Below are 12,606 nucleotides of genomic sequence, written 5' to 3' on the forward strand. Positions count from 1 at the left end.
ATAGGCGATTGATGTTTAAATGAAGTCAACGTTGACGCATTTAAAATGTTATTTATCTCAATATCACTTTCAAATAATAAGTGGAGATTCTCCAAAGAAGTCACGGACGGGGGCGGGGAACTGCTATTTGAGTGAGTTGGTGGGATAAAGTTTTTTAATTCATCTTTAGAAGTGTCGCTAGTATCTATTTCGGACAGGGCACCGTGTCTCGGAACAAGAAACAGAATCCGACGAGCTCTATTTTGTTGCATCAATTTTAACTGTGGTATCTGAAAAACGTGAAAATTGGCAATTCTAAAATTCAGTTCAGTAAATATAGTGTTTGAATGCAATAAAAAATATAATTATAATAATCATAGTATAGCTGGCATTGTATTCTTGAAGATACGTTTAAAATTATTTGCGTTTTGTAGCGTATCGGGCGGTGTGCACTTAAAGATACACAGCAAAATAAAAGTTGTTTGTAGCTCAGCGGGTCGTGTGCGTTTGCAAAAGATACCTATGTAAAAACTACATCATATAAACAATTCTGATACTTTTTATATTGTAATTTTGGCATTGATGCATTCCTAGTAATGTTGTTCGTATAATTATGCACAGTTATTAGAAAAATTTGTGAAGTAAAGTAATAAAAATAAATATTATTACCTTGCGATGCGTAGACGCCGATTTGCGGTTTGCCATTTTGAGTCCTACTGTCAAATTGGTGTTGCTAGCGACACATTTACACTTTTACCCAAATTAAGTATATAATAGACTAACGGAATATTCAATAAAAATAAGATTATCACATTTAATTTAGTGTCACGATTTTGTTGAAGTGTGACGTGGGTTATGCCTCAAGCCCAAGTTTATTTGCTATCTTTTGTTACGGAGGATATATTATGCTATCTTCGTACCTTGTTTAGACATGATGCGTTCTTCTTTTCCATCCTACCCTTGGGGCAGGGTTTGTTTCCCTTCCAATGATCTTAGTGCCTGTGCTGTTGAAATGACTGATGTGAGAACAGGGTATGGGTATCTTCATTTAAAGTTAAGTAGAACCAATGATGATACATCACAGCCCTGGTTCACTGAGTGAGATGTGAAGGAGATATAACTGAACCTATAGATAATTGCAAAGTATTGCTTTTTGATACTTTACAAACAATAATTTGATCCAAATAGAGTAACTGAGATAGTAAGATGAATCCAATGTTATGAAGATTTAGGTATCATTTGCTTTGGGGTAGGTCTGACAATACTGACCAGAGAAAATGGCCGGCCAGTATCTCGCGAGCAACTGTCGGAGCACCAGAAAATGAAACGGGTCTTTTGTAGTTCGCGCGCATATACTACCTTACCTTCAACACGTGAGGAAGATCTGTCTTTACCTGACATACCTATATCAAATATATCAACCAGACTTCTAACGGAAAAGATAGTTAACTTTTATAAACTATTATTTAAAATATTAAGTTACTATTAAAGATTATGATATTTTATAGTATGAATAGAATTTAAGCTAAGTAAATTCAATACACAGGTGTTTCTCAGTAAATTTATTTAAACATGTATAAAAAATTATCTTTAGATACTACACTGGCCTTCAAAAGTAAGTATCACACTTTTAAAATTGGGATAACGTTTTAAGTTCACAAGATATACTTTCGAAATAAAAAGGACTCCAAAGAGAATTTAATTTTGTACATAAAAACTTTATAGTCGGTAACCTTCTTTTAAGAATTGGCTGAAAAAAAACTTCAAAAACAAAACCATTCCTTTTTCAAAGTGGACGTTTCCGAATTACAATTTTACCAATCACATTTTTCTTTCTGCTTTAATTTTTTTTCAAGATCGATGGGTCTTGTTTTAAAAATTTATGCTAAAAAGCACATTACATTTATTTATCATACCTCTTTCAGTTGAAGAATGTGCTAGGATCATGGCTTTTCTGGAACTAGGCATCAGTATGCGTCGCACTGCAAGAATGGTGGGTGTGACGGTACGAACGGTCCAGAAGGTAAAGCGAAGGTACGAAGAGACTGGACGCCATCTGAGGAGACCTTGTAATGGCAGACCCAGGTGTACCAGTGCCCGAGAAGATCGTTATATTATTTCCACTGTGTTAAGAAATCGCCACCAAAATGGAGTTGAAGTCCAGCAACAGCTACTTCAGACCCGGAGGGACTACATTAGTGATAGTACAGTGAGAAGAAGACTTGCTGAAGCAAATTTGAAACCCCGAAGACCAGCGAGTGGCCCAAAACTCGAGAGACAGCATCGAGTAGCGAGACTGCGATACGCCCGTGAACACATGCAGTGGGATGAAGAAGAATGGCCAAGAATTTTGTTTGCAGATGAGTCTCGATTCCCCCTTTACACTTCTGATGGAAGGCGAAGTGTTTACAGGCGACCTGGTGAGCGATACCTTCAAGCCTGCATCTCAGAAAGAGTCCAATACGGTGGAGGCAGTGTACATGTATGGGCTGGCATATCTTCAGAAGGTCGCACACAGCTAGTAGCCATAGAAAATGGCACCCTCACTGGGCAAAGATATGCTCAAGAGATTCTCAATGCGTATGCAGGGCCGTATTTAGCAAATATGGGTGATGGATCGATGCTGATGCATGATAATGCCCGGCCACACACGACTTATATCGTACAAGAGTATATTCAGGAGGTCGGTATCAGCGTGATGGCTTGGCCGTCAAGAAGTCCTGATCTCAACCCGATTGAACACGCCTGGGATGAGCTTGGGAGGCTAGTCAGAAATCGCAGACCACCACCTACTACCCTCAGGGCACTAAAACAGGCCCTGGTAGAAGAATGGGAGAATATTCCCCAACATCGGCTCCGAAACCTATTGTTCAGTATGCCAAACCGGCTCGAATATAAGGCCGGTATGAAATCAGAGCTCGAGGAGGCAATACCAGTTATTAAAAATTAAATAACATGTAATACATTTTAGTTGAATTTTTTTACACTAAACTAAAAATGTCTATTTTCATTGTTTTATCTTTTTTAAGTTAAAAATGTAACTAATGTATAATTTTAGTTTCTAAGAATTAAAGCCTATAAAATTTTCAACAAAACGTTTTTAATCTTAAATCTCTACCTTCTTTAGTTAAGAAAAAAAACTAATTTGAAAAGTGTGATACTTACTTTTGCAGGCCAGTGTATTTAAGGTGTGACACGGCATGTTATATTAATACTTTTAGATCCTTAAACATACTAACTGATATAATATCATTGTGTATGAACTATGAGATAATAGTATCTAATAATTTAAATCAAAATACACACGGAAAATACATAATTCTTACAAAATATTATCATACAAAAAGCTGAAGAAATTAAAATAATAAATAATTCATATTTAATACTTCTGGTAGAATCATGTTTTTATGATACAGTAGGTATAATATAATGACCGCCAGATAATATGGTGACAGACCGCCATCTTAGTAACATCATAATAACCAATCAAAAGTGAGTATCTATTTCAAATAAACAAATGTTTGCTGACGTCACCCAAACATTAATATGATAACGTTCGATGCCTGTTTCAATGCTCGGTTATAATGTCACATGCCAACACATCTATTTCGGCACCACTGGCACTGTTATCCACTCAACAGGTTCATCTTGAATAAACTCAAGTTTCTGGTACAATCTCTTCGCACCTTCATTTCCAACTACACAAAAAGCTAATACAAATTTCCCTTCCTTCGCTAAAGTGTTTGATATAAGTTTCAAAACTAACTCTCCATAACCTTTCCTCCTATGATTCTCAACGACATAGAGATGTCCTAGGGCCCCCATTTCGTTTACGAAGCACCATGCTATTAATTCATTGTTTTTGTAGAGGCCATAGCCTAGTTTGGCTTTTATCAAGAGCTTGAAGTACCAAACCGATCCAGAATGTTTGTGGGGCCAAGTATCGTCGGCTATTTGAGCGTCTTCCATTCTCAACAACTCGAATTTAAAACTGGTAGGTAATCTGAAATGCAGAAAACAAGAGTAAATTTATTTTATTTTGTGTCGAAATTGTCAATTTATAAAATATGTAAAATCAAGTCAAATGATATTTAGTATAATAAACAAAAAGAGGCGCTATAACTATATGTAAAATTCAGGCAATTCAGATCTTTAACTGTTGAGGTTTAAAAGATATATGCTCTCTGGCAGACAGACGTATGGACAGGAAAAAATCTGCCAATATACAACACATTGAGTCATGTGTTAAACAGATTTTTTTTTGGGACTAGACGACGTTCTGGCTATAGCAATGATTCTTGAAAAACCCAAACACTCCGAGCGGCAGTATAATTGCGCTCGTCACCTTGATACGTTAGAAGTTAAGGCTCATTTGCCCAGTAATTTCACTAGCCACGACACCCTTCAAACCGAAACAAAATAATGCTACTCATTACTGTTTCACGGCAGAAATAAACGCCGTAGTGGTGCCCATAATCTAGCCGGCATCATGTGGAAAGGAATGTACGAAGAAAACAATTTTCTTTTCGGACTATAAATACATGTAATGACAACACTGCAAGTAACTGGTCTTACAACTTTATTAAGTTAGTTGCCCAATTTTTCGTCCGTTTTGTGCACGACATAAAGTAGACAAGTTAGAAAATTAAGAGAGATAATTAAGGAAACTAAAATTTTAACTGCTATTATTTGCCATTCAATATATTCTTGACAAAGCTGTGTACAAAGGCACATTTACAAACCTAGCAACGGTGATAATCATAATGTCAACATCAGGAGCTAATGTAACGTTTAAATGACTACAACGCTCGTACTCAGGTAAGTAGTGGTAGTGAGTTTTTTGTGGGGCGATGTATTTGCTTTTGCAAAATAATCCCATAAAATGAACACAACAAATGTGTTACGAAATTCATAAGAATTGTTAAAAGACTTCATGTGGTTAAGCCTACTACACTTCTATAAGGAAAATTACTTTCTTTTTGTTCTTTCAACAGATTGATAATGGGGCTACCGCCGCCGTTAGTCTATTTAAATAATAAATTTCATTGTTACGGAAATTTATACAGGAAATATAAGAAGATGCCACTTGCTAACGATTTATTTAAGCCTTTATATTCAAAAGGCAGGAAACCTGGAATGCAAAGAAAAATTTACTTCGACTGGGCTTAATAAATAAATTACGGCAAGTCTGCAAGCCGGCCCACATTCTAGCGCTCTACAAAGCGCAGGTTTGTAGATAGAAAATTCGGTCATATTCAAATTAAAGAGGATCCAAGTTTATATGACGAAGTAAACAATGCTCTATCTGGCATCGTGTACTGGTTTTGCGCCAATAACTTATTGTTAAATAGTCATAAAACTAAATAATTTACCGCACCAAATGTCAAAAATGTAGATGCGAATAATTTATTAAACGGAGAGGTGGTAAAACCAGTGGAATCTGCTATACTTCTTGACATAACTCTTGATTCCAAATAGGGCCCCCATATTGAAGGATTGGCGAATAGACTTAGCTCTGCATCATATGCGGTTAAAAAAATTTGAAAGTTAACTTACATAGATGCGGCGCGACTAGTATACTTTAGTTATTTTCATAGTATTATGTTCTATGATATATTGATATGGGGTAGTGCCGCCGATATTATTAATACCATCTTTGTGCTGCAGAAGAGGGCTATTCGCTCTATATATAACCTAGGGCCTAAACATAAAGAGAAAAATTTTAAGAAATAAAACTTTTGACTATTGCTTCTCAAAATATTCTTGATAATGTTCTATATGTTCATAAGCACATTGAGAAATTTGCTAGAAACAGTGACAATGATAAAGTTAGCACGAGGAACAAACGTCGAGTTTGTGAGTCCTTTGTGGGGCGATGCATATGTTTTTACAACAAGATCCCGGAAAATGTTCTAAATAAAAGTGTTACGATATTCAAAATAATTGTTAAAAAACGTTTGTGTGGCAAAGGTTACTATAACTTAAATGACTTTCTTAATGATTCAACAGATTGGGAATGTAACAACAGCCCTCAGGCTGTTAAATAATAAATTTAATTGTACAATATTTTTTATGAAAAAAAAGGCCGCTTAGTTTGTTGCGCCCATCCTTCTGAGACATTCTTTTTGGAATGGGTGGTAGTTTTTGACTTTCAATACATGATGTCATATTCTATTTTGAATAAAAATATTTGAATTTGAATTCCTGCCGCTGACTTTCACGACACCTCACAAATTAGGATATCATCGAGTGTTCCTCCACAGTGTGGTTCTTAAGAAACTTTCTTCCACATACTATCAAGCTGTGGAATGAGCTTCCTTGTGCTGTGAGTGTGTCTGGGACGATACGACATGGGTACCTTCAAAATAAGCGCCTTCCTAAAAGGTCAAAAATGCTCCTGTCTATAGCTCCTGCCTGTCCCGGAAGAGATAAATTGAATAAAAAAAAATAACAGGCAAGGCTATATGGTCAACGGCTCCTGCCTGCCCTGGAAGGTATAAATTGGATGAAAAAATGACAAAACAGACAAGGCTGTATGGCCAATAGCTTCTGTCTATCCCGAAAGAGACAAATTATAAAGAAAGAATAACAGACAAGACTGTGTGGTCTATGGCTCCTGCCTGCCCCAGCAGAGATAAATTGAATAAAAAAATAACAGACAAGGCTATATGGTCAATGGCTTCCTACCTGCCCCGGAAAGTATATATTGAAGAAAAAAATAACAGACAAGGATGGATGGCCAATGCCCTGAAAGAGACAAATTGTAAAAATAGAATAACAGACAAGACTGTATGATCTATGGCTCCTGCCTGCCCCGAAAGAGACAAATTGAAAAAAAAAAGAATAACAGACAAGGCTGTATGGTCTATGGCCCCTGCCTGCCACGGGAGAGACAAATTTAATAAAAAAATAACAGACAAGGCTGTATGATCTATGGCTCCTGCCTGCCCCGAAAGAGACAATTTGAAAAACAAAGAATAACAGACAAGGCAGTATTGTCTATAAGAGATAAATTTAATAAGAAAAGAATAACAGAGATGGCTATATGGCAATGACTCCTGTCTGCCACGGAAGAGAAAAATTTAACAAAGACAAATAGAGTTAAACAATAATAACAGACGAATCCAGCAAAATTTGCCAAAAACCGCTCTACGGAAGCGTTAATTACTTACGAGACGATAAAGTTTGGCGGTTTATTATAGTAAAATGTATCCGTAACCGAAATCGTAGAGAAGCTTGATAGATTCTTCTTAGTAATTATTCGCTTCATGAGATCCGACACGTTTTTGGGTGTAAACGGTATATGGAATGATCGGTTCCAATCTATCAGTTTAGTTCGCATTAGTGCGTCTTCTAATTCTGTTGTATCATCTTTCGGACATAGCACCACAACTTCATAAAATGTGCCCTGAAAAGTTACTTAATTAATAAAAATTACTGAATTAGTAAAAATGTAGTCGTGTTAAGTCTTGGAAAACACTTATTACTAAATAACTACAAACCTAGTAAACAGTCTCATACCTTTAGATTCAGAGCAACAAGTCCATTAGTTAAATCTCCGAATGGAACATACACTTTAAAGCCATAATCAGCTCCATTATTTACTATATGTTCTGCAGTATCCAATGTTGTATACGCAGATATACCACGCGGCCAGTCAGATTTAAAAACACTTTTTAATTCACCCCATCGCTCCATCGGCAAAAATACCAAGGGCTCAGACATTTCAACACTGCAGAATTTATCACAAGCTTTTTATTACTTTGTAAACCTTCCACAAATAATTAAACACCACTTTACGCCAACCATTAAGTGGCCACAATTATTAATTTTATTTTCGATGAATGAAGCCTTGGATTGAGGACACTACTGTAATTTTTTTGTTTAGTAAATCCTTAACTCTGACTATAAAGACGTGTATTGAACTTGCAGTCCTATTTAATACTTATCTGCAAAGTACAACAGCCATTAGATAAGTTTTTCATTGCTAGGTTCTAATGACTTGTGTGTTGTTGGTGGCATAGTGATAAAATTCTATGTCGGTCGAGAGTGCAATGACAGTAACAATCTATTAATAAACACTTATCGGTTTATTCAATTCCAGTTACATAATTATATGAGCGGACTCGACAGACGTTGTCCTGTACACACAACTTAAATTTTAAAAATAGGTTCTGCCGTAATGTGGCGTTCACTACCATACACATGGGCAGAAGAAATATATACATATGCACTGAACTGAGAATCTAAATCAATTTCAAATTCACTTAAACACCCAAAAAATTATCAAAATCGGTCCAGCCATTTTGGAGGTAGTTCAATATTGTGAATTGTAAACCATCCTCGATTACACTTCGAAACACGCACAAAAAAATTCATTCAAATCGGTCCAGCCGCTTAGGAGGAGTTAACTGTCAACACACGTACAGAAAAATTAAATATATGTACTAGCAGTTGCCCGCGCATAATTTCCAATGAGATTATTTTCCAGCTGGAAGGGCAATCAAGCTTATCGACAAAGGTCCTACCGTTAGTACAAACCGCACTTCATTGTTCATACATAAAGAGGTCGCAATTTAATTTTTTTTTTGAATAAAGAGTTGACAGTACTATTTTTTCCAAACATCTCCGTATACAAAATTTCAATTTAAATATTGTTAAAAGCCTCCACGTAGACTGATGACTGATCGTGAAAGAAACAATTTCACTGGCTGTTTTCAAAGTTTGATTCTGACTTTATTATTATGGTGAAATTATCGAGTAGCATAATTTCTTATCCAGAAATTGTTGTTGTGTTTAAATTACAATTGGTAATCCGATGGTATGGAAAAAAAGAATTGACAGCCCTATTTTTTTAAAACTTCCCTGTAAACAACATTTCTTTCGGGTTGAAGAAAAATCTGGTGAACTGACTCTGGAACATGCCACATACAACTGACCATGCAAAAAACAATCTGGTTGATAATTTGCCTTGATGATTGGTATATTTAGAAGGATATAAAAAATTTGTAATGATAGTGACAATCCTCAGAAATGGTTTTTGTCTGAGGGGTGGATCTATAATGAGCTATTTTATATTTTAGTATTTTTGGAATTAATTGACTATATATTAATTAGGAGCTAAGTCAGCTCAGATCCACACTACTGTATTTGCTTCGAATCTCAAAGACCCCTTTTCATTTCATACGACGTTAACATACAAATATTATACACATTTTTTTTTATGGATTAGGAGGACAAATGAGCGTACGGGTCACCTGGAGTGAAGTGATCACCGCCGCCCACATTCTCTTGCAACACCAACCAATCACAAGAGCGTTGCCGGCCTTTAAGGAAGGTGTACGCGCTTTTTTTGAAGGGTCCCATGTCGTATCGTCCCAGAAACACCGCACAAGGAAGCTCATTCCACAGCTTTGTATAACGAGGGAGAAAGCTCCTTGAAAACCGCACTATGGAGGACCGCCACACATCCAGATGGTGGGGATGATATCCTAACTTGTGGCGTGCGAAGGTGGAATTCGGCGGAAGGAATCAGGTTAAACAGCTCTTCGGAACACTCGCCGTGATAAATGCGGTAGAAGACATTATAATATAGCTGTCCGCGCACTGCCAGGAGAATGGGATATTATCAGGAAAATTGAGAGACTCACGTCAGCGTTTCTTCTTGAGGTATTTGACGTACACGATGAAGCCCAATTGTCCACGCCGGTGCACTGATTTTGCTCACGTTTCAAAACCACTTTATATAGCAGGCAACGTCTGTCTGAAGTGACCAGCCAATAGTACCGAGACTCTGCCCATAAGTCGGTTAGAATTCCTTATATCTTAGAGATTCCTGTTTAGAGGTTCATGCCTTTCTTAGGGCTATAGTACACTCAGACCATACAATAATGTTGCCTTCTCAAAGGTTATTTGAAAGCAGAATGAGCCGTCTTGCCTCCATCAAACAATCCCTGTTCTAAATGACTAAGTATAACTATTTTTTTATTAATAATTTTACCATCGAAAGGCATTTTAATTATATATGTAATAATAATTATATATACAAAACGAACCACTACGGCCAAACTTCATACGACATTCATCCAACATTTAAAATCCAATTTCACTCCTTTAGAAGGGTTTTTGTAAAATATTTTCTTAGCGGATACTATAGTTATAATTTTTCCATAAAAACTTTAACGGCTTGTGAATCGGATTTTGAGCAGGTAATTATTTTCACTGCCTTTTAAAAAATTATATATCAGTATATATTTTAAATCTATAATATCTTCAAAAATATGTATTCATTTAAATTAAATGCTGTAAAGGGCCATATTGATCTGTATTAAATGCACAATGTGTGCTTAATTTTATAAGTTTAAGTTAGTTGTTTTGCTTAAATTCGCTTCGTAAATAAGCCATTATTTCTTTAAGGATAAAAAATGGTTATTGTGGGTTATCCCTAAGAGATAGACGTCGCGCACTTTTTCGTCGAACAACAACATTTACAATACGCTAGCAAATTTTGATGTATCTTGTACACTTCACAAAAACATGTTAAAATGGAAAAGAAATCACAATTATTCTTTATCATGTTTCATCATCATCATTAGCCGGAAGACGTCCACCGCTGGACAAAGGCCTAATGTTTTATCATTTCATTTATCATGTTTACACAGTCAATATTCTATTGCATTATTATTTTATGGAGCCCTAAAGAAATAACTTTATGAAACATTGAAAAAGATGACGGATCGAAACGTGGAAGCAACGGATTTTTGCATTGGCGTATGGTCTGCCCCAAATGGTTGAGTCGCCAACGCGGCTCCCGGATGTGGTCAGCCACACGCCGTCCTTATTGGATCTTCTGCTAACTACACATCCTGATAGTTACAAAGTCTCTGTCGACGCTCCACTTGGAACGTCCGGCCATTGCCTGATCAGGAGGGTAGTGCCTATCCAACACCCACGTCGCAGACCACTAGCGATCCGCCGCGTTTGACAGTACAAGTCAGCAGATTGGGTTTCTTTTTTGCATCCTACCCTTGGGGCAAGGTTTGTTTCCCTTCGATTGATCCTACTGCCTGTGCCGAGCAGTAGCCGATGTGATACTGCAGGGCATGAATATGTTTATACGAAGTTCTGTAGTACTGATCGGTGGCAGATCACAGCCCTGGTTCGATGCATCAGCCAAAGCAGCATCGTAGCAGGCGTATCAAACTTGGGTTCGCTGGGCTCAAGGATCCGAACCTCAAAGTTCTAAAGAGGAAATATAACCGTGCCCCCAGATTCTTTAAGCGGCAAATCGCCCGTGCGAATCAAAGCACGTTCTCAAAATCGGCGAGCAGCTTTCCAGTTACCCGACTGGAACACGCAAGTTCTGGTCGTTGTCAAAAGCTGCTCTTGGTAACTTCAACCAGCCATTCCTGCCGACGTTGCACATGATGAATGACACCCTGGCCCATACGGTAAAAGAGAAAGCCAATCTACTGTGCGCTCTTTTCGCCTCCAATTCGACCCTTGACGAGAACGGAATAACACCATCGACCATCCCGCGGTGTCAGAGCTCTATGCCTGAACTGTACGTTCAGACAGAAAACTGTTCGGCGAGCTTACCTGATGGCATTTCCCAATCGTGCTTAGAACGTGTGCCCCTGAGTTGACGCCAGTTGTAACGCGTTTGTTCCGGCACTCTTATTCAAAAGGCGTAGTCTCTGAATCTTGAAATTCAGCCCTTGTCGGATCTGGCAAACTACAGGCCTATTACTATTACCTCCCTGCTCTCCAAAATTATGGATAGCATAATTTACCGTCAGCTCTTGGTCCTAGATCCCGACCTAGAGGGTCACCAGTTGATCGACGACCGGCAGTACGGCTTTCGCCATGGTCGGTCGGCAGGCGATCTTCTGGTATATCTAACACATAGATGGGCGGCGGCTATTGAAAGCATGGGAGAAGGCCTGGCGGTTAACCTGGATATCCCGAAGGCCTCTGATCGTGTATGGCACAAGGCCCTCCTCTCAAAACTTCCATCATTTGGGCTTCTTATTATGTGCTTATGCAAGTGGACCTCCAGCTTCCTCACTGGGCGCAGCATACAGGTTGTTGTCGACGGATATTGCTCGAACCCGAAGCCCGTGAAGGCTGGAGTGCCCCAAGGCTGTGTGCTATCTCCTACGCTGTTTCTTCAACATATCGATGATATGTTGGATACCTCTAACATAGATTGCTATGCAGACAACAGCACTGGTGATGCCGTATACACGTCTCTCTCGGGAAATCGTCGACCAGTGCAGACCAGTCGAGAGAAACTTGTGTCTTCTATCGAGTCCTCTCTTGAGAAGGTCGCGGAATTTGGTTAATTGAACCTTGTCCAATTTTACCCCCAGAAGACTCAACTTTACGCGTTTACCACTAAAACTCACCTCACTGTATCGTATCGCCGCTCTACAACAACACTTCCCTTAAAGCCTCGCTTAGTTTCGGAATACTGGGTCTCGAAATCTCGAACGACTGCCAATTCCGTGGCCATCTGGAGGGCAAAGCCAAATTGGCTTCGAAAAAGCTGGGCGTCATTAATAGAGCACGGCAATACTTCAAGCCGGCCCACATTCTAGCTCTCTTCAAAGCGCAGGTCCGACCACA

General features: G+C 38.2%; 2 protein-coding genes across 2 annotated transcripts in view; one reads left to right on the plus strand and one right to left on the minus strand.

Moving 5' to 3' along the window:
- Positions 1–12,606, plus strand: part of LOC126972003 (uncharacterized) — a 577,468-nt gene that overhangs the window by 433,642 nt on the left and 131,220 nt on the right. The gene's annotated exons all lie outside the window — the stretch shown is intronic.
- LOC126972019 (uncharacterized) lies at positions 1,577–8,009 on the minus strand. Its single transcript, XM_050818569.1, has 3 exons — positions 7,501–8,009; positions 7,152–7,387; positions 1,577–3,982 (listed from the first exon to the last, which is right to left on the minus strand). Exons 1-3 carry the CDS (start codon positions 7,702–7,704, stop codon positions 3,583–3,585), a joined length of 840 nt encoding a protein of 279 aa, XP_050674526.1. The 5' UTR covers positions 7,705–8,009; the 3' UTR covers positions 1,577–3,582.

This window comes from Leptidea sinapis, chromosome 25 (assembly GCF_905404315.1).
Source record: "Leptidea sinapis chromosome 25, ilLepSina1.1, whole genome shotgun sequence".
Taxonomy (NCBI): domain Eukaryota; kingdom Metazoa; phylum Arthropoda; class Insecta; order Lepidoptera; family Pieridae; genus Leptidea; species Leptidea sinapis.